Source organism: Neolamprologus multifasciatus, chromosome 11 (assembly GCF_963576455.1).
Source record: "Neolamprologus multifasciatus chromosome 11, fNeoMul1.2, whole genome shotgun sequence".
In the NCBI taxonomy this organism is placed as follows: Eukaryota; Metazoa; Chordata; class Actinopteri; order Cichliformes; family Cichlidae; genus Neolamprologus; species Neolamprologus multifasciatus.
The window spans coordinates 35,847,827-35,872,273 of NC_140449.1; the positions used below are offsets into that span (position 1 = coordinate 35,847,827).

The 24,447-nt window shown below is 46.7% G+C and overlaps 2 protein-coding genes and 1 long non-coding RNA gene across 6 annotated transcripts; 1 reads left to right on the forward strand and 2 right to left on the reverse strand.

Moving 5' to 3' along the window:
* Window positions 1–1,666: 1,666 nt before the first annotated feature.
* On the reverse strand, window positions 1,667–19,360 carry LOC146509218 (gamma-aminobutyric acid type B receptor subunit 2-like). 3 transcript variants are annotated; one of them, XM_085175977.1, is made up of 19 exons: window positions 18,835–19,360; window positions 17,633–17,770; window positions 17,391–17,561; window positions 12,797–12,898; window positions 12,627–12,692; window positions 12,269–12,457; window positions 10,942–11,184; window positions 10,765–10,825; window positions 10,595–10,675; window positions 10,270–10,420; window positions 10,070–10,202; window positions 8,924–9,022; window positions 8,688–8,807; window positions 8,344–8,451; window positions 7,671–7,898; window positions 7,331–7,456; window positions 4,988–5,069; window positions 4,796–4,898; window positions 1,667–2,773 (listed from the first exon to the last, which is right to left on the reverse strand). In XM_085175977.1, exons 1-19 carry the CDS (start codon window positions 19,084–19,086, stop codon window positions 2,629–2,631), a joined length of 2,598 nt encoding a protein of 865 aa, XP_085032103.1. In that variant the 5' UTR covers window positions 19,087–19,360; the 3' UTR covers window positions 1,667–2,628. The 3 variants fall into 3 exon arrangements, with proteins under 3 accessions (XP_085032103.1, XP_085032104.1, XP_085032105.1); XM_085175978.1 differs by having other exon boundaries at window positions 4,796–4,895; window positions 8,688–8,810; XM_085175979.1 differs by having other exon boundaries at window positions 8,688–8,810.
* LOC146509219 (uncharacterized) lies at window positions 4,891–7,324 on the forward strand. Its single transcript, XR_014876646.1, has 2 exons — window positions 4,891–5,348; window positions 5,723–7,324. It is a non-coding gene; the product is annotated as an uncharacterized LOC146509219 (long non-coding RNA).
* Window positions 19,361–20,609: 1,249 nt separating the features above from the next.
* rpp25l (ribonuclease P/MRP 25 subunit-like) lies at window positions 20,610–23,245 on the reverse strand. Of its 2 annotated transcripts, none has more exons than XM_085175974.1 (3): window positions 22,701–23,245; window positions 22,246–22,342; window positions 20,610–21,539 (listed from the first exon to the last, which is right to left on the reverse strand). In XM_085175974.1, the coding sequence occupies exon 3, from the start codon at window positions 21,537–21,539 to the stop codon at window positions 20,880–20,882; it is 660 nt and encodes a 219-aa protein (XP_085032100.1). In that variant the 5' UTR covers window positions 22,246–22,342; window positions 22,701–23,245; the 3' UTR covers window positions 20,610–20,879. The 2 variants fall into 2 exon arrangements, with proteins under 2 accessions (XP_085032100.1, XP_085032101.1); XM_085175975.1 differs by lacking the exon at window positions 22,701–23,245 and adding an exon at window positions 22,423–22,694.
* Window positions 23,246–24,447: the final 1,202 nt, after the last annotated feature.

The following is a 24,447-nucleotide window of genomic DNA, read 5'->3' on the forward strand; positions in this document are numbered from 1 at the left end:
AACTGAACACTGCGGTTTTCGTCCTGGTCGTGGAACATTTGGAGAAGACGTTCGACCGCGTCCCTCGGAGTATCCTGTGGGAGGTGCTTCAGGAGTATGTGGTGTCTGGCCTGTAGCTTCGGGCACATTTGATCCTTATACAGCCGTTGCAGGAAGCTTGGTCTGCATAGCTGGCAGTGTGTCAGACTCATTTCTGGTGGGTGTTGGACTCCACCAGGGCTGCCCTTTGTCACAGATTCTGTTAATAATTTTATGGACAGAATTTCTAGGTGTAGCCAAGTGGTGGAAGGTTTCCACTTGGGTGGTCTCAGGATCTCAGATGTCAGCTTCCAGTTTGGATTCAGGAGACAGACACTATCTCTACTTTCAAGATTAGGCTTCAAACTTTCCTTTTTGCTAAAGCATATAGTTAGGGCTGGACCAGGTGACCCTGGACTAGGTTATGCTGCAATAGATGTAGGCTGCCGGGGGATTCCCATGATGCATTGAGTTTTTCCTTTCCAGTCACCTTCCTCACTCACTGTGTGTTAACAGACCTCTCTGCACTGCACTTCCACAGCATGTCTTTATCCTGTCTTCCTTCTCTCTCTTGGCCAATCAGACAAAAGGAAGAAAAATAGGTTCAAAATTCGTACTTGTAACTTGAAACTTTAGTGCAGAGTCTTTTTTTTTGTCTGCACAAGTCCACACACATCTTTTTTACACACACAAATCCTGATTTTGAAGTACAAAATATTTATGACCACAATTTGAGCCCATAAATTAAGACCTTCCAATTCCCCTCAGGATGTCCTCCGTTCTCACCTTTTCAAGAAAGCTCTTCATGTTACTGGGGCTAGTATTTTACTTTTAATTAATGCTTCCTTGTCATTAGCTTGTGTACCAGCTGCTTTCAAACATGCTATTGTGCAAACCAAAAAAAAACAAAAATCTTGATCCAAATGTTCTTTCTAACTACAGGCCAATTTTGGAAACTCTTAAATTTTGGAAGAGGTTGTTTTCAGGCACTTTGTGACATTTCGGAAGAGTTCCAGTCTGGTTTTAAATCTCGTCACAGTGCCGAGACGAGTTTTTATTGACCTTTTTACTGTTGGCTCGGGTCGTTCTGCTGTTTTAGTCCTTTCAGATTTGACTGAGCCTTTGACACAGTTGATCATAACATTCGTTTATTGAGACTTGAACACGTTGTTGGTCTTAAGTCACAGTTTAAGACCTAAACCAACCCAGAGCTCTATGAGACAGTTTCTGCAGAAGTCTGTGACCCAGCAAGACAGAACTCAGCTGATGAAGACCTGGCAAACATGACTGCACTTTGTTTCCAACTATTTTCAGTTGCGGATGTTAAAGGATTCAGAAAAAATATTCATTTTGTGGATAATTTTATATTGTTGTTGATAATAAATTAACTAAAGCAACAAAACAACCTGCGCTGGAGAGACGGCGCAGTGGCAGGATGGCTGCTGTGTTGCGTAGGATTACTCCTCACCCCCTACCCAACCCTGTTGCTGGTCACGTGCTCTATAATGCTGTACTGTGGACATTTATGTGCTTTCTGTGCAGAGGAGTTTTTTGTTTCCTGTTCTCATGCTGTCCTCCTGTAGCCCAGCATGAGCAGAAGTCTCTTTTTTCCCTCTTGTACTTTTCCCATTGTAGTGTACATTTCTCTGACTTGTATCCCCATGTGATGTCTGTGTCGTGTGTGTAAGGTCGGGGGGCGGGTTCATTCCACTGCAGGGCAACCTGCCACTGCATGTGGCGAATAAAAGTTGAACTTGAACTTGAACTTGAGCCGGTTGTGAGCTGAAAGAGCCGGCTCCCTAAAACTGCCCAGGATTCCCATCACTAGTGCTGGTGTTTCCAGATGACTCTTCAATCCCGCCCACTCACATTTCAAAATTATCAACTGCAGAAGAGTGGGCGGAGCTTCATATCTGACAGGAAATTACGTCACTAGTGAAGTCTTTATTAGAAGAAAAGAAAATTTGAAAACATTTTAAATGTAAATAAAACACTCACTCATATTTTTTAAATGCCCAACAAATTCATTCAAATTCATTATTTTTAAATCAAATTGTTTCTTAAATGTTTAAAATGTTTATGTAATGTTTGAAAGAGGAAATAAAAGCAACCACAAAAACAACAAAGCAATGAAACAAAAACGACCATTTTTCTTTTATTCCATTGTCTCCTCTCAGAATCAGTCGTGCTGTTATATCAGACTCTTCTCATGTCTTTATGTTCCAAACATGACTGCCATATCATTTAAATAAATCAGTAAAATTAACTCAATTTTTTAAGTAGTAGGTGCTTAATATGCAAAATAGTTGAACTTGTTTAAAAATAATAAGTTAAATTAAACTTAAATTGAACAAAATGTAAAATGAACTGAGTATAAATGTTTTTTAAAAATCAAGTTTACATTACTTAATTCATTTAAGTACTTTGGGCGTTTGGGTTCACAGTGCGGTGGTCGTGGCACTCCCAGATGGCAGCAGCCTCCCCAACACACCTCAAACACCGAGGACAAAATATTTGCAGGTGATTTGAATGTTCTGGCTGATTTGTGTAAGCGCAACATAAAGTCCCATATTTCTTTCCCAAGGAGGTCAAAGTTGCAGCTTCCTGCCATCAGGTGTACAGTGAGTTATTGTGCTGATCGACAAAGACTTCCTGGCTGCCGAACAGGCTGGAGCTGCTGGAGCTGATGCCACCGATCGCGGGCAGGTAGGAATGATGGAGGATGGGCAGCTGGACCGACAGACGGCGCCGCATGCTGACAGAAATCACAGACAGGAAGAGAAGCAGTAAAACTTCTTCCACTTCAAATATTCACTCTAATGTGTCATTTTTCTGTTAAATACATTTATTAAGGACCCTGATTGGCTTAAGTTTATATTTATGCAAGAAAACTGCACTGAAATTTGAAAAATGTCAGTATTCACAGAAATATGTCAATCTTCAGGACTGGGCGCTGTGGGAAGTCTACTAACTAACCCCAGCAGAAGGGGTTACATGAAGGGGATCTCTGGAATATTTGATACCCAACATGCAGACTGACGGCAAAACATCTGGTAACTCGGTGTACCAACATCGGCAAGATGTAAATGCTGTCACAGGTAGAGGTCGATAAGGTACAACACAAATCCTACAGCAAGGGGGAGCCAGTGTTCACAGAGATGCTTGATGAACAGGCACAAGGAGTAGCATCGAGAAGGAAACTAGAGGCCAGGATCAAGGTAGAACGGAGCAATTTCGTCAACTATCAGAGCTGCAGAAAGGTGTGATGAAGAAAAGGACACCTAAGAAGTACAGCAAGCAGTCCATACCTGAGGCCTTGGAAACTACCAAGCAAAGACTCACAGCTTTGGCTAAAGAGGTGCGCCAGAGAGATCGAAAGCAGGAGAATAAACCAGCTGTTCTCCACAGACCCGTCCAAGGTGTACTCTCAGTGGCAGAGGACCAATATGAGAACAGCACCACCTTAGTGGCCTTAGTGGATCTAAGAGCAGAGCATGGCAACCTCCCTGAACAGGGACCAGTAACCATCACAGTGGCAGACATACCAAAAAGGGTCTCCAGTATGATGAGTTGGACATGACAGACACCTATACTGGCGAAAGAAGCTGACTGCACTCCATTAGCATCAATTAGCACAAACGAACTGCCTGCTAATCAATGAGAGACGCCTGGAATGGCTAACTGAAGGTGGGACACTCCTGATGCCAAAGGAGCCCAGAAGGAACTGGCCCATCCAACTACCGGCCAATAACCTGACTCAGTACCATGTGGAAGAACCTGCGAGGCATCATAATGGATGAACAGACACATGGCTCAATACGTGAATGGAGAAACACCAGCTACTAGCAGACCGAGCAGTCACCCAAGACTGCAAGACCAGACTAACCAACCTGTGCACTGCCTTGGTTTGACTTCAAGAAGGCCCATGACTCGATGCCCCACACTGCCTAATGCCAAGACCTGTACAAGATCAACAGGACCCTGAGAGCCTTCATCAAGAACTCAATGGGGATGTGGCGAACAACACTAGAGGCCAACTCCAAGCCCATAGCACAAGTTACCATCGAGTGTGGGATCTACCAAGGAGATGCTCTGTCCCCACTGCTGTTCTGCATAGGCCTGAACCCCCTCAGTGAGATCATTGACAAGACTGGCTACGGAGTGGAGCAGTTCTCAGACACCTCCTGTACATGGATGACATCAAGCTGCATGCCAAGAGTGAACGAGACATCGATTCACTGATCCACACCACCAGGATATACAGCAATGACATCGGGATGTTGTTCGGGCTGGAGAAGTGTAGTCGGATGGAAGGTACTCTAAACTTCCAGAAGTGCAATCCCATAGACATAGAGGACAGCTACAAGTACCTGGGCATCCCACAGGTAGATGGGAACCATGAAGAGGTCGCTAGGAAAGCTGCAACTACTAAGTTCCTGCAGAGGGTCAGGCAGGTCCTGAAATAGACGCCACTAACATCAAAACAAGGAAGCTCCTCACCATGCATGGAGGGTTTCACCCTAAAGCCAGCACCCTGAGGCTGTACACTAAGTGAAAAGAAGGACATGGAGGCAGTAAGTGTCAGTGCCACAGGATGAGACAACAACATACACAATCAGGAAGATGGCCCCAACCGACCGCGTGCTCAGTGAGCCAAGATCCTGTGGGACTTCCAGATAATGTCAATGTAATTATCGATACACGTTTGACTTTACAGACACATGAGCAAGAACATGTTTGCTATGTTTCCCTCAGATGTTTTGTGTGTTGGACTCACTGTTCGGGTGAGTTGATGTCTTTCAGGGTTGAAGCTTCGCTCTCGCTGTTTCTGTTTTTCGCACAGATCTGAGCTTCATGAGTCACTGATCCGATTTCGGCTGCTTCACAGGAAAAATGCTTTTATCTACTCATCAGGAATCACACACAGACAGAGTACACATGTTTAACTCTCAGAGCGAGTGATGATTACCGTGTTTGTCTCTCATCAGACGCTGAAACATCCCAGATGTCTCAGAAAGGTCCATTCTGATGATTTCTATTTCCACATCCAGCTGCAAACAAACAAACCACACACATAAAAAGCCACATCTGGGAATAAAATGTAACCCATGGTTATTTTATTGCCAACTGTATTCTATTTTTATTCTAATTTGAAGGTTATTGTTTTGTAAGTGCTGAGTTTTCCCATGTACCGTGAATGCACCATGGCGCGTGCGGTGACTTTCTTTCACTGCATCCGCCTGCGCGGAGCTAGATGCGCAAAGCTGTGTGGAGATTCAGTCCTGTGACGTGTGGCGCTACGGAATTAATGTTCTTTGAAGAATATCCTGGTGAGTCTCACAGTCCAGTTTAAGTGTGATTCACAGTCTGAGTATAAAACCAGTCAGGATACTCTGCTTGTCGGAAATGTGATGTTTGTCTTAGAACCTGCTAACGATTGCTTAGCCGCGTTAGCCTGTGGAAAGTATGCTAGCGTACCCACATGTGCTCCCTGGGCTAATGCGCTTACATGTGAAGTTTAGCTAACACACCACAGAGACACTTTTCATGCTTCATGATTTGCAGTGAAATGTATTTTTGTCATTGATAAATTGTTATTGGCCAATAAGAACTGTATAGATGTGTGAGGGAAAAAGGGGATAACACTAGAGAAACACATGTTTTATTTTACAAGTGAAGTGATTGCACTGCACGTTGTGTGCAGGCTGGTTTTTGTGTGGTAGAAATCTGCTGCAAGGACCGAGCGGTGCCGTCTAAGGACTGGATGCCACTGGAGGTGCCTAGAAAGGACGTTCTCACTCTGAAGGCCACCTGTTCCCTTGGAGGGTGGTAGGATGCAACGATTTGCAATTTTTTTCCGGATTAACGTTTTTTCTGAGATCTCAGGACGCTTTATGTTGTTACTTTTTCCTTTTTGGGTCAGATCTGATTCCACTTAACACAAAAACCTGATGCATCAAAAAGTAAAACTGTGACTAAAGACAATCCAAATAACTTGAACACTTACTAAGAACACTGAATACTAAGTGCACTGAACTGAAATGGACAGCCTACCTAAAACATTTATGGACACTTTAAGTGATATGTTGGACATTGTTGAAGATTACATGTTTGAGATGATTTAAATGTTTTGTTAATGTCTATGTTTTGGACCATTTAAAGGTTGAATACAGTCAAATCACTTTTCTCCCTTTAAGTTGTTGTCAGTGTCTCATTCTGAGTGGAGGGTTTTTCCTTTAAGTTGAGTCACCACTGCCTGTCTCCTTACGATCCTAACTGAACCCAACGAGAGTAGATTCTCAAATATTGTTTTTTCCTTGACTTTGTATGACAGATTACTGCGGATTCGACTGATTCTGGACTACTCAGTTAAAAAGGGTGTTTTTGTCTGATTCATGACAAAAACATTAAAATCCAACAAATATTTAATGAAGAGCAGACAGCGTCTGTCTCAGTGAAGTTCCATTTAAGTAGTTAAACACACTTAAGCCTATAATTTGCTATAGCTCCGCCTCTCTACTCCACCACAGTGAGTTTTAAAGAACAGATCAAAGTCCAGATGTTCAACTTTAATTTAAGGAATTAAAAAAAAAACTTTGCATGAACTGTTTAGTAATCAGAGACATTTTCTTACACCGATCTCTGTTTTCAGAGGACACTGCCAGAGGCAGGTCTTTCCTGCAGCACCTTCAGCTGGTTTGTGTGTCTCTGCCTTCATTTTTGTATTTAATAACTCTGCTGCACGAAGAACATCTGGATGACTTGTATATGGAAGAAAACCCCATTTCATGCCTTGAGAAACTCTTGGGTTGCTTTGTGCAGTTTGCTTTGCTCGTTATCCACGTGCACGGTGAAGCTCTGTGTGAACGTGAGCAGAGTTCATCCCACTGCTTCTATCAGCAGTGACCTGGCTCCAGGCAGCCATACATGCCCGTATCATCACGCTGCCTCCGCCATCGTGTAACCAGCGGTTTGCAGCTTGCTGTGAACTTTATGAAGCTGTTTCCTGCTTGTAGACTCTGACAATGACACGCCCGCCTCTTTCAAAGTGCTCTTGGTTACATTTTGTGATGTTTGTGTGTGAAAGCGATAAAATACTAATTCAACACTTTGAATAAACTTCAGTGATTTAATCTGCTTCATTTCCCTGAAACAACAGGATCACAGTGAAGCTGCTCATTGGTCCAATAAAGTTTAACTCTCTGTGACTGTGGAAGCCTGCACTTCACTCACGTCTTCATTATTAGATTTAAAATCTATGTGTGGTAGAATTTTGATAGTTTTGATTGTGTAACGTTGAGTAACGCTTCACCTGTGCGCTTTCACTCCTGAGCTGCTGATTCAACCTGCTCAGCTGATCTTCATCTTCCTGTGCAGCATCACCCTGCAGCCCGGACGCCTGCTGCAGGCCGCCGCCGCCGCGGCACACCAACACAATCTGCAAGTAGACAAAAGGTCCGTCATCATCCTTCAGTGTGATGAAGGAGGAGCCACGAAAACAGTGGTGTCTGCATCTGTCCTGCCAGATGTTGCACATCTGTTGGTGTGCCCTAAACTGCGGACAGCTCGATCGTGAGTCTTTTACCCTCAGTGGGTTTGCGTTCGACTCAAAGTCTAAATGAAAGGATGAAAATACGCGGCGTGATGCTGACCTTCGGTCCAAACCACCCGCTCAGGATGAAGAGGTCGCAGCAGAGGATGAGGATGCTGCTCACACAGAACTGAACTGGAGGATTGTGGGACATCAGCAGCGATCCTGACACTCCTGACACGCTGAACGCCGTCAGGGCAAACGTGCTCAGCGCCAGTTGTTTGCTGCTGCCCGCCGGCTCGCTGACCTCTGCGGTCCAGATGTTCAGGGCCACGAAACATCCGAGAAGCTGAAGACAAAACATCAGGTTTTATCAAAGCGCAGAAATCCAGCGACCCTCCTGATGAGCTGCTGATGCTCTGATCCTGCAGCTCTCAGTCTTGGACTCTGTTAAACTTGGATCAGCTGATGATGAACAGTTTTAAGGTTTCAACATCACTGATATTAGAGCGACATCTTTGTTATTTTTGTTCTGAAACATCAAAAAACAAACAAGCACAATCACTGATGGGGGTTTCAGCTCATCCAGCTGCTGATGTTGGCGGGGATCAGCTGACCGGCGGGGATCAGCTGACCGGCGGGGATCAGCTGACCGGCGGGGATCAGCTGACCTGCTGGGACCGGCTGAGCTTGACACTGTGATGCATTTTAAAAAATAAAAATAATAATAGTTCTTAAAGATTGCAACTTGGCCTAAACTGCAGCGTAACATCAGATATTTGATAAGAACTGACCAGCAGAGGTGCTTTGTATCCATAGACCACAGTGAGCCACAGCTCCATGTTAGCACTGCTGCAGCGTTCAGAGTACGGCCGGATGATGACGTCCTCAGCAGCGCCGCCCTGAAAGACCAGAACAGCTGGTTTGCGTCAGACACAAACATCTACAGCAGGGGTCTGCTCCACTCTGCAGCAGTGTGGCTGCATATGGATGGATTTCTCAAAGCAGTGAAACAGTAAATATATTTTTTAATTTTCAGTAAATCACTGACTGATAAACAATAGTGGTGATGAAAGCTCAGGCTGCATTTCCCATCAGCCCCTTTGCTGTGTTACAATAAATATTTGCATTTAAAGACCTCCGTGTTGTGCTGAAGCACCTCCCATCTGAGGGGGTCCAGGATTTGCCAGGAGGTTAAAACAAGCGCGTCCACCAGGAATAACCAGAACATGACGCAGCCTGCTGACGGCGCTCGGCTCTGCTGGGGGACGTACAGAGAAACAATCAGAAACAAGACTTCAGGGATTTTATGGTTATAGTTTTATAGTCTGAGGTTCACAGGAGTGAACGAGCAGACTGTAGCAGCTGATTTACCTTCTGACTGATGCTGCACACCGAGTAGACGCTCCATGTTGTAGTGAAGAGCGCAGCGAAGCCCACAGTGTGCCCCACGGCGAGAGTCCACAGACGGACCTGCAGGGCCGGGACCCACAATATCATTTCATCATCTCTTACAGTTAGTGAAGCCTCCAGCAATCATAAACTGCAGTTCATCTAACATCCAGCAGAGGCAGGAGTGAGGCTGGGTACGCCCCCATCCTCCCACAGTTTAAGGTGTGAATGTGAGGTTGTGTGTCTCTGTGTGCGACAGACTGGCGACCAGTTCAGGGTAGTGATGGTAAATTTGATTCTTTTTACTGAATCGAGTTTTAATGAGTCACCAAAGTGAATCGGATTTTTTTGAGTCATTTGATTCACTGAGTCAGTTGACCAGAGAGTGCAAAAAATGTACATTTTCACTCAAACTTAATTTGTTTCTATTTTCATGTAAATCCCACTGCTAAGATGAATGATTCTAAAAAACAAAAGCTATTTTATAGAGCAAATGTGCTGTTAGCATGTTAGCTGTTAGCATGTTAGCTGTTAGCATGTTAGCTGTTAGCATGTTAGCTGTTAGCATGTTAGCAGAGCGATGCTACTGTGAACCGAGGAGCTATTTTCTTGATGTGAGCTTCTACTCAGGGTTTTTTCTTCCAGTTCAGAGCAGAAATGTTTTTGTTAAGAAACTGGCTGTTGTCCCCCCCCCTCCCCCCCCCCCACAATTTTAATTATAAGCTAGATATATTTCTACTAATGGAATTAGTTTGCTAACAGAAACAGGGATGAGTCAGTGAGTCAGTTGCGCTTGTGAATCATGATTCACGAGTCAGTAAAGTGATTCTCGAGTATTGAACGATTCGTTCACGAATCGAACATCATTAGTTCAGGGTGTGCCTGCTGGGATGGATAGACAGATATTAAGGAGGAATTTTCATAATTTATTATGATTATTATTATTTCACACATCACAACATACTTTAATCCTTTTTGCATCCCCCTGAGTGAAAAACTGCTCTGCATGTCCTCGTGATCGAGTTAAACTCTCTGGTGAAAACTGCAAACCACAAATACTCGATTTTCCAGCCTCGTGCTGTTTCTGGGACACAGCTGCGTGTTTTCAGTTTGCCGTGTGAGACTCACAGAACAAAGAAGCCCAAACATCCAGTCCGACAGCGAGGCTTCGTCCAGGCCGGAGAACAGCACCGAGGAGGAGGAGAGCAGGACGCCCAGCAGGAGCAGCTCGTCCTGGGATGCACCGCCCGAGCCGAGCCGCCTGCGGGCAGAGGACGCTCAGTTTCTCAGTTTGCTGTAACGTGTCGGTGAACTTACAGACGTCGTACCGGTGTTTGCGGCTGACGATGACGAAGAAAAGGACGATCAGAGCGATGATGATGGTCGCACCAGCAGCTGATGATATGACGATGTACAGGAGGAGGCTGACGTGACGGTGCTGCAGGAGGACAGCAGGCTGGTCTTTAGCTGGTCCTGGACCTGCAGCATCAGCACATCTGATCAGTGTTTATCTTTGCTTCATCGTCACCGAGCAGCAGGTCGGCTTTATCAATTCACCGCAGCTTTACAGCAAAAACAAACAGTTTACATTTTAACTCTTCATTTTTCCAGTTTTGATGCCTTTCAAAATAAAATGCAAGTTTAGTTTCTGACCTTTGAACCTGAGCAGATGGTGCATCAGGCGGAGTTGTTGGGTGCTGGTGTTGAACTCCCCCACCAGGACACCACTGCTGACTGAGCACACACACATCATGGATTCATCATCGACCGACGGTGAAATAAAATCATTGTTTATTTAAAATGAACTTTGGGATCTTTGGCACCTTGAAACTGGAGCAGCTCGATCGACGTCATCCTCTCCCCGTTCCGAAAGAAAACCGGACCCTGAAAGCACAAACGTTCACGGTGAGGCGCACACCGGGAAAAGGTTGGTCTTCAAGCCTTTCAGCTGGACGTCTACGACCACTCTCATTGAAGCTCGTTACTGTGTGTCTGCTCACCGTGACTCCTTCGAACCGCGTGCTTCTCACGGCCTCCAGCAACATCCTCGCCACCTCCTCCCCGCTGACTGTCACGTTCCTCCGAGGGCTGTATTTCTCTCTCTGTTTTGCCGCCTCTGTCGCCTGGCTCAGAGCTTTGGCAACAACCCAAACGGCATCATAGGCGAAGGAGTGCAGCGAGCTGACCTCTGACCCCTCCTGGATCAGCTGCCTGAGATAGGAGTCCTGGTAGTCCTGAGGAGTCTGCAGGACAAGGCCACCATTAAAGGACCTGCTTTATAGGGGTGGGGGGAAAAATGGATACTTTGTAGCATGGTGATATTTTGTTTGCTAATAATGTATCGATACAGGGACAGCAGAAATCGATACTTTGTTACAAAAAGGTTTTTGTGCTCTGACTTCAGAGCATGTTGATCCTTTTTCTGAGCAAGAATCCTGACATTCCTTCACTGTCCAAATGTGTTTAACTTGTTTTTGGCAGCAATAAACATGACAGTTTACTTATTTTAATTTAAGACATGTTTTATTTTAATTAAGTTTAAAACTTTTTTATTTAATGTAAAATTATATTTTGTTTTAATTTACTTTCAAATTCTTCAGTTGCTGAAGGGGCTGCATAGTTTTCATAAACTGCATAGTTCAGAATAGCTATAATTGTACCAGATGGTTGATTCAGTTAAGTTGGACTAGACTGTAATACAAACCGTTCAGTTTGTCAACAATCAAACTGAAATGAGAGAAAGACTGAGTGTGAGACTTTGATATTAGAGAAAATGAATATTGATAAAGTTTACCTTTATGTACAGAATCTGAATATCGCAAAATATTTTTAAAAATTGCAATAATATTGTATCGTGGGATGTATGGTGATTCCCACCTCTACTGCTTTATTCTAAGGATGATCAAAAGTTGTCCTGTGATTAAAGCAGTTTGGTTCTTCTCCTGTGAAGAGTGCTATATCTAAATAAAAGTTATTATATTTTCATTATTATCACTATTATTTCAGGCTAACTCTCCATCCAGCTGTGAGGAACCTGAAGCCGTAACCTGCAGTTCCACTAATGACCACTCGAGGCCGACTTTGAGTGAGTCAGTGCCCATAAATGTGACTCGCATGTTTTTGGCTTCATTTGTAGATGAAACCCTCACAGCCTGTAGGTTCAGTTTGCTAAACAGCTCCTCCCTCGTATCCCAGCGTAATCATTTCTCGCTCCAACAGCCAACAAAGCATCAGTGGCGATCTTTTGTCTGAGTGGCCTAAAGCCGCTGCCTGCGGCTCTGCAAGCCTGACTGTTGCATGTTTGTTTAAGTGCAAACGGTTTCTGACCCGTCCAGAGACTCCCGGCGTGTTGGCGTTGCCGAGCTCTCGGACCTGCAGCCGGATGGACCCGTCTGCCGCCACCAGGAGGCTGTTGGCCGTACAGCCAGAAAACTTCCACCCCAGCCTCCACCCAGCTGCTCCTCCGCCAGCGACGATCCACTGGTACCGAGCTCCAAACAGGTTCAGTCTGTACGCCTGAGGAAACAAGAAAACAGGCTCTTATTCTCCACCAGGTCAGGTCCGTGTCCATCAAAGGCTTCTACGCAAAAATCTGGAAAAGCCAGAAATGTTATTCCAGAAAACCTGGAAGATTAAAAGGCCCTTAAAGTGTGTCCACATACTTTTGGCTCTGTAGCGTACTTACACAGCAGAACACCTCAGACACAGACTCGTCTTCCAGCTGTGCGATGATGATGCGAACGTCCTCATCCTTCAAAATAAGAGCGAGTAATAATCCTTGAGTTTGGGATGAGGCTCAGCTGCTTGGACGGCACTAAGAGACTGAAGTGAGCAAAAGTAAAGGGACGTCTGTACCTTCAGTTTCTTCAGGCGGCCGCAGACGTCTCCAGAGAGGCTTTCTGTGACGGCGACGTGAACGCCGGCTCTCAGCAGCTGCCTGATCAGATCCTTCTTCATCTGCACAAATAAAAGTAGTCAGACGTCTCACAGCTGCTTCATCACGAGGAAGGCTCGACGCACCGCGGCTGTTATTCCCTAACGTTCACAGACCCGTCCCTCGCCTTTATTGTACTGTGAGAACTTCATAAGTGAAAAAACTGCAAGTTCATTTTAAGCCTTAAAGGTTTCATCAGAGTTCAGATAACTTCAACTTAAATCGGACGGTTAGTTTGACCCACATTGAAAATAAGAAACAACATAAAAGGCAGAAGAGACAAAGAACTCACACGTGAATCTGAAAATAAAGAATTTCTTTCTTTAAAAAATGACTAAAATTGTTTTATTATCCACCCCTCCTCCTCCTCGTGCTCTCCTGGCTCCTGTTTTTACATTTTAGTGCAGCTACGATTCAGAGAAATGAAATAAATATAAGAGGCACTGATGATGTTGGTTAATTCCACGAGTTTCATGAAAATCTTCATTATTTCAGAGTCACCACTATAGACTGTATATAAAAGATGGCTATTGTGACGTCAGCCCCTGGTTACCAACAGCCTGTTTCTGAAGGTTCAGCTGTTTTCATCATTGAGATCTTAAGTGTTCGAGGTGAGAGGCCGGAGGACGCGGCGCGCGGTAACCAGAATGCAACGCCGCATTAATTCCAGCCCTCCTGACTCTCAGGAGAACCAGCAGGTCATCAGAAAGATGTTCAGTGAGTTCAGAGATCAGGTGCACAGTAGTTTCATGTTCTCCAGTAAACGCGCCCCCTGCTGGGCATTAGAAAGAGTGCATGCTTTTTTTTTTTTTTTTTTTTTTTTTTTTTTTTTTTTTTCCCGCCTGTCCCATTTGGTTCTTTAGCCGTCAGAATTGTTGTCTGAAGACCAACAAGGATACCCAATGGATTTATTTTGCCAAATGGATCATCATGGCATTGCCGTATTGGTCCATTTGATCGACCTTTGTTTTTATTATTTATTTTATTTTCAGTTGTTACAGACGGGACAGACATGAGTGAGGGATAGGAAAGGGAGAAAGAAAGAGGAAGGAAAAGAAAAACAGAAGGGGAGAGGGACAGTGAGAAAGGGGGGAAGAAAAAATATCTCCGGGATCACCTGTTGAGAGAAAAAGAATAGAAAACAAGCAAAAAAAAAAACCAAAACAATGCAACATACTATACACAACACCATCGCATTAATCTAGCTAAGTGAAAACAGCAGTAAATACTAAATATTGAATGTTGTTGTGCAGCACGCAGGACAGACAGCGCACAATGTGCTTTGAAGTAGCAGCCAAGAAAGGTGTGATTTAAGTCTACGAATAGTGAACACCCATGTGCACACCTGTGTGGATCGGCGCGCTTGTATTCAAATGGTTTCCCCATGTAATGGTCTGCTAGAGGATGTAGAGAGCCATAGCCCCGTCCCCCAGGGCATGAAGCAGGCATGGAGGAGATCCAGGCCCCAGACATCCAGAGGCCCCAGAGTGCAAGAGCCCAAGGAGGACCACCGGAGGGGCATCCGTGCCACCTTCATGGGAAGGGCTGAGGATCCCCAGATGAGGGGTCACCCAGTAGCCACCGGGCAGAAGCTAGAGGGGGCTGCACCGGCGTGCCCGCCGGCTCTGCCGGCAGCCAGCTGTGCCAGAGTGAACCGAGCCACAGGCACAGAGGCCGGAGGCCCGAGGGCCCCCCGCGCCCCGGAAGAGGCCTGACCGAGCAGCAGGCGCCAGGCCCCGCCAAGTAGTCACCGGGAGTGAGCTGGTACATACCTGAGCGCCCAGCCCCGGACACCAAGAACCACCAACGCACCGACCCCTGAGGGCATCAGTCACCGGCAGGGAGTGTGGTGAGGGGAGATAGGCCTCCACACTTTGGAGGGCCTTGGAGTTCCCAGAGAGGTGAAGTCTAAGACCCGACCTGACATATAGACACAGACAAACAGGCACACACAGACACAGACATGCATTCCCACCCTCATGCACACATATACAAACACTCAGCACTCACCCAACGCAGGAATAAACGTAAATGGACATGTACACACAATCACACTCCCCAAACATACTCTATATCCCGGGTCCAGGTATCCTCACCCCCAGAGATGGAAACGGCACCCAGACCCAAGAGATGTTACCCTTCCCTCCGGGGTGGAGGCAAGCAGACCGCCCCAGGCTCCGCAGCAGCAGGGAGGCCAATCGGACAGCCAGCATCTCTTCCCAGCCCCCCCGCCCCGATGGCTAGCAGAGAACAGGGGTGTGTTAAGACCCCATACCTCCCTCCTCCCGCTCAAGTGTAGTGTTGCTGCGTGTTGCTCTAAAGTGTATTTAAAACAAGGGAGAGCATGGTGCTGCTGCCAGAGAGCAGCAGGTGTTAGCACGGCCCCTCCCGAGAACCCTCAATGTCTACATGGATTTAAAATTGAGAGGTGGGCACCGGCGCCAGAGGCAGGTTTGAATACACAGACCGTCTACTGGACGCCGTTAACGTGCCCACCCTCAAGGCCCTATATATATATATATATGTGTGTGTTATGAGAGTGTAAGTAATGTGGATGTCTAAGTTGTGAGATAAAATTGAGGCACAGGTGGCCAGAAGAGGACAGAGGGGGGGGGAATGTCTCCCCTGCACCCTGGTGACACACCCGCACCCCAAAGCCCTACCTGTGTGGGTGGGTGTGGTGGAGCGTGAAGAGGGAGGCAGACGGGGATGGGGAGGAAAAGAAGGGAGGGGAGGGTGTCCCTCCCTAGGGCCAGCTCCCCCGCTGACCCCAATATGCACCCCCGTCCTCTGGTATCCACCAAGGCAAGGGAGCCCAGGCCCATCCAGACCGGGGCCTACGGCAGCAACACCGCCAAGCCCCACAGGACCCGGGGCAGCCCACTCTACCCCACCGCAGAGGAAACTGTACCCACCCCAACATTCAATCATCTCCCAGACTACACAAGACACAGACACCCAGGTTAAGTTTATTCTCCACCTCTCCTATGTCTCTCCCCCACCTGCAGAGTGGACTCCTGCAAAGATGGAACAACCTCCCTGCCAGTTCAAGAGCCCCCCGGTTAGGCCGATGCACAAGAGGCCCCCTGCGCCAGGGCTGAGCCCCCGTGCACCCACCCGCCCACAACCTCGGCGACACACCGACGAGGACCGAAGCCCCCAAGGCCCAGCCAGAGCCCCAGCACGGAGGCGAAGCACCCCCGAACCCCAAACCCCCACGCCCGCCCCGGATCCACTCAGGGGCAGCCAGGCCACCAGGCCAGTAACCTACGTCCGCCAGCACAGACCATCCTCCAGCCCCGCTGCACGCGGCCACGAGGAGAACAACCTCTGAGAGCGACCAGAGCCACTAACCAGGTTATGAACACAACCCCCGGGTTAAGCCCTCCAGGGATAACGTCTCTAGGGGTCCTCCAGGTGCCCTAAGCCCATCCCAACCTCCACATCAACCACAATAGCCAAGGCGGGACCAAACCACGACCCCCCACCCCCGCTAGGTGATGGAGCCGATCAAAGGAGCCCAGAGGGATTGATCTAATGTGGTGGCAGAGGCTATATCGAGACTAATGTGATCTATTAGATAGTTTCTGTATTGGCTAGAATTAAGATTATTTTTATTTTTCCAGTTCATGAGGACCGTTTTCTTGGCGATGCATAGGGCAATAAAAACCATGTGGACTGTATTAATTTCTGTAGTGACATCATCCAAATTTCCCAACAAGCATACTAAAGGGGAGGTTGGAATTTTACATTTCAGACACTTTGATAAGTCCTCACATATCTCGTGCCAAAACTTCTGCACTGGTGGACAGAACCAAAGAGCGTGGATGTAACTGTCTGGTGTATTGCCTTGACAGTGTGAGCAGTTGTTGGCGGATGTAAAGCCCATCTTAAACATTCGATGACCTGTATAGTGCACTCTATGCAGTATTTTGTATTGTATTAATTGCAGATTGGGATTTTTAATAAATTTAAAGGTTTTTAAGCAAATCTGAGACCAGACGTTTTGGTCTAAGCTGACTGATAAATCTGCTTCCCACTTTGCAATAGGAAGGGATATTGATTCATCTATTTTAGAAAGTGTTCTGTATATTTTAGATAATAGTTTGGGGGATTTAAGAGTAAGAAATTGAACCACACTTGGTGGTGTTTGTAATTCAACTTGACTGAGGTTAAATTTCTTTTTTACTATGGATTTAATTTGTTGATATTCTAAAAATCTTTTCTTGTTGATCCCATATTGTGTAACTAGTCTGTCAAATGGAATAAATTCTGTTCCCTCTAATATATGTTCTAAGTATTTAATTCCTTTACAACTCCATTCTGGGAAATTAATCATATTTTTGTTTTGTAATATGTCAGGGTTATTCCAGATAGGTGTACGTTTGCATGGGATTAATGAAGACTCCGTTATTTTTAGAAACTCCCACCATGCTGACAGAGAAAAGCTGATGTTGATGCTTTTAAAGCATTCAAGAGTGCATGCTTAAGGCTGAAGCTACGCCCCACGTTCACCTCGGAGAGTCTGGGTCCTTCCTGCGTGACCACGCCGACTCTGGTCCACTTGTAGCGCTGCAGCAGCTTCACGGCGGCCTGGTTCAGCGCTCGGTCTGACGGCGCCGTGCTGAACAGGTTTCTGTACAACTTCCTGTTGGACAGGCCGGGAGCCGAAGGCGCAAAAGACACCTGGGAAAGCAGAAGTTACCTGTCACATACACGGCTGCATTACGTCACCACTGTGAGGCTGAGGTCAGCACCTGCACCAGGCCGAGCGCCGGAAGAGCGCGAGCGATGAGCGCCGTTACAGGTGGACACACCCCTCCAAACAGCAGCAGGTACTTCGGCCCCACCCACACGGCGTCAAACAGGGCTTTGAGCGCTTCAGCAGGGTCGCACTGGAAGACAGGTGAGAATAGACGTGACACGGAGTTCATGCATGTTTCAGCTGCGAGAACATGGAGCAGCCTCAGAGGTTCAACGGAAACATCGTTCAGCTTTGCAGCACCACCTGTGCCAGGTGTAGCTTCAAAAAATGGGCCTGAAATATTTTTAGAAGTCGATTCTGTTCATGTGGACGTCTTCAGCGCGAGAAACTCTTCATCATCACAAGTTCTTCAGTCTCAGCTGACCGCAGGTTCTCCTGTGAGGTCAGTTCCTTTATCATTAATATGCACATTTTCATGACCACGGGTCAAAGGTCACGAGCAGCGCTCGCAGATAGTTGGGGAATGGCTCCAATAGCATCACTGAAAACGTCCAGATGAACAGAATTCCTCACCTGGATGACGCATCAAGAAACTTTTTGGATAACTTTTCCTTTTACGTTCAGATCTTTTCGTTGTTTGTTCATTACATGCATGTGGTCGCTTTAGAGTCCACATCTGAAAAACGTGCATGTTTGATAGTTTCAGAGATACGAGTAAAATCAGCTGCTACTCATCTATTTTTGATGCATTTATTTATTGCTTTGTTTTGCTTTGCAGTGTGAAATTCTGCAGTGAAAGAAAAAGAGAATAATAACAGATGTATTTGTTCCAACACGGGAAAAAAGATGAATTAGAAAATTGCCCATATTTAATAGCCTTTGCAGCTATTCCTGTTTCCCAGGGGTCCCTGAATGCACCATGAACTACAAACTGTAAATAAACGAGGGCACAGCTTCTGATTGAAGCTAACGCTGAACTTCTTTTAACTTTAACTTTCTTTATATACCAGCAGATGGCGACTCGTGTAATTATATAGATGTTTATGAGCTCTGAGCTCAGTAACACGTTCCTGGTCTAAAACACGCTTTTTTTAAATTATTGTCCCATAAAAGTTTAAAAAGGACCAGAGAGCTGGAGCCTGATGAGCACGTGCTGTTGCTCAATCATCTCGTCTGGTTTCAAGAAGCTAAAGCAGTTTTCAGAACAGAGTTTCGCCCCCATAGAGGCAGCGAATCACCAGGTCTGAGACCCACCTGTGAGTCCAGCCGCTGGAGCTGGATCTCGTAGTTCCCCAGCGGTGGCGGTTGTTTCTTTAGGTCCTGCAGAGCCAGTCTTACAGCCGGAGCCACGTCTGCCGTCAGATTCTCCCCGCCCGACCTGGAGCTGACCGGCATCAGCCACAGCACGGGCAGAGGGTGCCGACCCTGAGCCGGCTCCAGCCCCATCGTCAGCCAGAAGACCAGGAGCAACCCCAACCCCTCCTGTACCCGTCCAAACCGACCCATGCCCCGCTCCGACCGCAGACGGCTGCAGGAAAACTCTGAGTAATCCTCTTGTGCTGTAAGCAGCTGAGAGCCTGAGCAGGCCGACCGAAGAGATAAAAGGATCAAGAGCAACACAAGATGCCACCAGGATCACCAGCAGACTGCTCACACACACACACACACACACACACACACACACACACACACGCACACACACACGCACACACACACACACACACACACGCACACAGCTTCAAGCCTGCATGCTGAACTCAGGAAATCCACTTCCTGTTTGGTTCTGCTTCCTGTCCCCGCCCTCTTTAGTTTCACTTTTGTTCAGTTACCTGGTCAGCCTGCACACCTCCCCGGCAGCTGCATGTTGGTACTCCTCATGTGCCATCATGTGACCTGGTTTCGTCACTATGCCGACGCCTCCACCTGTTCGGCTCCTGCTTTGGATTAAAGATTTAGATTTTGTAAATCTGTAAAGGAGACGACAGCTGGTCAACCTCCTGAGATGAGCTCCAGGCTTTGGTCCTCAGTTCCAGTGCCTTTATTTATAAAACACCAACAGTTACCAGGGCCGGTGTCCTGCAGGTTTTAGATCTGACCCTGGGTCAACACACCTGAATGACACGATTAGTCAGACCTCTGAAGAACTTCACGACATGCTGAGGAGGTCATTTAGCCGTTTAAACCAGCTGACACATCTAAAACCTGCAGGACGCCGGCCCTCGAGGCCTGGAGTTCCCCCCAAGTAAGGAAACCAGAGGCTGCAGCTCCTCGGGGAGGACGGATCAGTAAGTCTGGTGCAGAGTCGAAACCCATGCTGTGTTTGTCTCACTTCCTGCAGATGCAACACTTATTGAAAATCCTAAAATCACCTGTTCTGTAAGGTTTCGATCACTGAACAAAGTATGTGTGCGACCTGGGCTGCCATCAAACATCCAAAGCACTGAACTCAGTTTCTCTGGAAATCCAAGTAATGAAGTCCAATAAAAACAGCTGCCTGTGAGAGTTTGATGTGAGCACTGACATTTTGTGGGTTCAGCACTTACACACTGTGTGTGTGTGAGAGAGGTGGCAGGAAACTGTTGTTAAAGACGCAGCGATCGAGCGGCTCGTCTCCAGCCTCACGTGTCTGAACGCTCTCGTCCGACACGCACAGCTACACGCTAATGTGGAAGCTCCACGCTGAGAGCAAAGAGCTCAAACACACAAACATAAGCAGACACTTGATTTTTGAAGAAAGGCAAAGTAGCTAAAGAGCTCAGCAGCCTCGGTACCGTTCGGCAGGGTGGCCGTCAGGTAAAGGTGAGCTGCATGCAGAGAAGCTGCATCGGCCACGTTTAGCAAAGCGGCATCATTATGAAATGTGGCCGCAGCTCTGCAGACACAGCAGGGCCTCCTCTCCATCTCTTACATCACGTTATTCGGCTGGTCGTTAATTAAAAGCTAATCAAGCACAAATAAATTCAGTCGTGATCCCAGAAACTGAAATTAAAGGGAAAAAATAAACCTGGTTTAATAATCCACAAACAAACTTTTTCTTCTTGTAAATAAAATAAGTTTTATTACAGACGGATGTTTTTCTGGTTTTTGAAGTTTTTATTTTACAAACAGCAAAGTTCAGTGTGAGAAACACTCGCCTCCTCCTTAAAGCTGGTTTAACTCTGCGGGACTTCCGTTGTGAGGTCATCTTCTCAGACGTGTTCAGTTCTTAGATCCAAACGGACACAAACTCCCCGTTCGTGGGCGCAGCTGTGATGACAGCTGCGTCTCCGAGCTCCAAACAGCTGCTTCAGGAATCTGAATCAACTCTGTCCTTTGGCCGCCTCTCTCGACCGACCGCTCTGACGGCCGGATCCTTTCCCTCTGCCGCCACCGCCCCCTCCTCGCTTTCTCCTGTGTCCAGGTCTCTGCCCGCTGAACCCTCCGCCCTCCTCCCTGTTGGCCGCCTGCGTCCACAGGGCGTCGTAGCGGCCCGGCGCCTGGTACCCCGGCTGGTTGGAGTCGAGCGGCTCTCTGGAAAGGAGGATCCAGATAACAGGCAGGTTCCTGCTGACCGTGAGGCTGTCGAGGCCAGTGGCGGGCTCCAGCGGCTCCCACACCTCCTCCACGGTGCCGTACAGCAGCTTGGTGAGCTGGTGCAGCCCCTTCACGCGCCGCTTCACGATCTCCGCGCACGTGATGGCTTTGGAGACGCCCTTCCCGCTCGCGGTGAAGACAACCTGTCTGCAGAGCGACCGGCCCGGGGCCTCCTGCGGTGCTTCTACGCCGCCTTCCTCGGGTTGAGGTCGTACTTCCTCGTCGGCCGCTCGGGTTTTGGCCTCCATGCGGCTCAGAGCGTAGCGCAGCAGGTTGCGGATCTTGCTGCCATCTTTGACGTGGATCTCCGGCGTGTCGGCGGCGAGGCCGGGGAACGGACAGGCGCACGGCTGCTCCACGGTGCGAGCTTTGCTGTAATTCTCCATCTGCAGAAACACAGACGACAGACAGACGTTACACCGACCGCGGTGCTGCAGTCACTGTGACGGAGGCCGGCCCTGAAGCCGAGCGTGGGCCCGGGTGCAGAGCGAGCTCTGTGCTCGCCGTCTAAACTTAAAGCACTTTAGCTGAGGATGGTTTGTTATCTTTTCAGATATGTGATTAGACTATGAACTTCATACTGGACAAAGTATATGTTGTATATTTTATACATATGTGTGCACACACACACATACGTATATTTACATATTCAGTAATGTGCACAAATTCTATATTTGTACATATTTATTCTCATAATTCCCATTCTTATATTTTGCACACCTAACTGTGCCTTCTGTAAGTGAGAGCTCAGTGACAAAGGTCTGACAGAGCTCCTGCTGCTGTGACCCGAGCTGACACTTTCTACCTTCCTGTCTGTGTTTCAGAACCTACTCAACCTAAGTGCCCCATCTCCTGCATCATGAGGTGGAGGCTTCCTCACCAGCTGCAGGGTCACTGCTGCTCAGACTGAATCATGGAGCTGATGCTAAGTGAGGACGCATGGCAAACATTAACTTGGTGAATGGTTTCACTGATAGGTTAGTCGGCAGATTAGTGCTTTTAAAGCGGAAAATAGAAAAATATAACAATGATGTGACATCATTAGAAACAACCTGACAAAGTCATAAAGAGCTGCAGGGATGAGAAACACACCTGTGAGGTCTGCACGGAGCTCAGTCAGGGGACAGCACGGACGCGGAGACTCAGTGCAGCCACATTTTCACCAGGTCCAGTAAAACCAGCAGGGCTCCTGTGTAGATAAGGGAGAGTTCAGCCATGAACCAGTTTGTTTCTGTTGGAGCGAAGCTTCTTTCTTTCTTTCTTTCTTACAGTTGTATTGGCGGTTGGCAAACAATTAGAGCGAAGCTTTAAACCTGTCAGAGGTTTTAACGGAGATAACTTCAAGCTGTTTTTGCGCCCTGAGGCTGGAGCCGAGCCGAGGACGCTAAACTTCCCTCGGTGTGGCCGCTCAACTTTCCCGACACGCACCGCGGCTGCTCCGCTAGCTTAGCACTGCGGCGTTAGCTACAACGCTCCGAGCTAACCGGGGAAGCTAACGGAGACAAACCGCCTTCATTCACAGTCAACGTTACACGCTTATAGCTTACCGTAGTCTTCTCTCACACTACCGCATGTTTACTTCAGCTGCACCGCTTAACTCTACCGTAACACGATACGAACTGTCGTAAACTGCTGTGACGCCCTGTAGTTCAACTCTGTTCACCTGGGCTGTGTCACAATTCAGGGTCTGCACGCTTGAAGTACGCGCACTACGCGTACTACGTACGGCGCGTACTATAAGTACGAGAAGTGCGGAAGTGAGAGGCTTGTGAAATGGGACAGTCTAGCCCTTCGTTGCGCTGTTCAGGTTGCCTAGCAACCATGATACTAACCGCGAGAAACGTTACAGCTTTGTGTGACAGAAATGAAGGAGAAAAATGTTTTGTTGGTCATTCATTTTTGTCATGACATCACTGTGATTAGTTGAGTATCTGAGGCTGAGACCACAGGACTGTAAAACATGATTGTTGGGCTTCATTTCTGTACTGAACAGTTATTTAAGATTAGTTAGTAAATAACAATTAGCTAATGTTGGTCACGAGACTAAAATCATCTCACTGTGGTAATGTAAATATAATATGGCCAATATTATAGTATTGTCAGATTATTATGATATATGTGTCATATAAATGCATACTTCAAGCGTGCAGACCCTGAATTGGGACACAGCAGTTTTCAGTGGGACAAACGTTTCGTCATCATCCGGGTGACTTGTTCAGTCTCAGCTGACTGCAGGTGTCCAACCTCATAAACAGGACATCTGCATAATGACTGTGAGCTCAGTTCCTTGATCAATAATATGCAAATTATTATGACAATTGATCATCAACCACTGATCAAAGACCATTTTGCAAATATCCTGTTAAAAAAACCGCAACAAATTAAAAAACCGCAACAATATGATATGTTTAATATGCTCCTGAGAATATAGCCCAGAAGAAGCGTATAGTATAGCTTTTATTTTGGAAAGAGCCATTTCTCTGTAATAAACTCTCTTTTCCAAAGATGAGGGATTTCTCCATCAGATAGATTTATTTATTTTTTATCCCTTTGTTGTTTCAGCAACATTAAATTTAAAAACTGTACTTTTGAGTTAAAATATATATTTATAATTTTAATCAATGACAAATTAAAAAGGCATGAACATTTTTTGTATCGAAAAAATATCGAACCGTGACACCAAAGTGACGAACCGAACCGTGAATTTTGTGTATTGTTGCACCCCTAGTAGTTATATCTATGATTATAAATGTGCTATACATGAGAGCGCTGCGACAGGCTGCTGCCTCTCAGCCTGTTCACACAGAATTTCTGCAGAATTTCCTTAGAAAACAAATGTTCTGCTTCCAACATGAATTCTTCCCATCCAGCTCTCTCTGTCTCTCTCTCTCATTCTCACACACACACACACACACACACACACACACACACCATATGGGGAAATATGACTGAGTGGGACTGTAGAAGCTTTGTGATGCCTTGGAGCTTTTGTTTTGGACAGCAGCCTCGCTGTAATGATCCCAGTGTGGAATTCATCTGGATTCATTCTGCTTGTGTTCAGGCAGAGTTTCTGCAGAATTTCCTCTGAAAACAAATATTCTCCTTCCAACATGAACTCTTGCCATCCAGCCCTCTTTCTCTCACACGGTGTTTTCCAGTGTGAGCAGGATCAGAGCAGACATGTGCTTTTAGTCTTCAGCATTCAGCCAAATAGCTGGTTAGAGTGCAAAGTTTAGGTGCAGGATTTTCAGGACTGCCTTAACCTGCAGTCTGTCTAATGGCCAGCAGGTGGAG

What these genes read in the sequence shown, in the direction of transcription:
- LOC146509218 (XM_085175979.1), bottom strand. Translation starts at nt 19,086, where the DNA reads ATGGGTCGGTTTGGACGGGTACAGGAGGGGTTGGGGTTGCTCCTGGTC. An exon ending in CCATCTGCTCAGGTTCAAAG is followed by an intron (nt 10,421 to 10,594) that starts GTCAGAAACTAA and finishes CTGATGCTGCAG; the next exon opens with GTCCAGGACCAGCTAAAGAC. An exon ending in TGCTTCAGCACAACACGGAG is followed by an intron (nt 8,452 to 8,687) that starts GTCTTTAAATGC and finishes CTGGTCTTTCAG; the next exon opens with GGCGGCGCTGCTGAGGACGT.
- rpp25l (XM_085175974.1), bottom strand. Translation starts at nt 21,539, where the DNA reads ATGGAGAATTACAGCAAAGCTCGCACCGTGGAGCAGCCGTGCGCCTGT.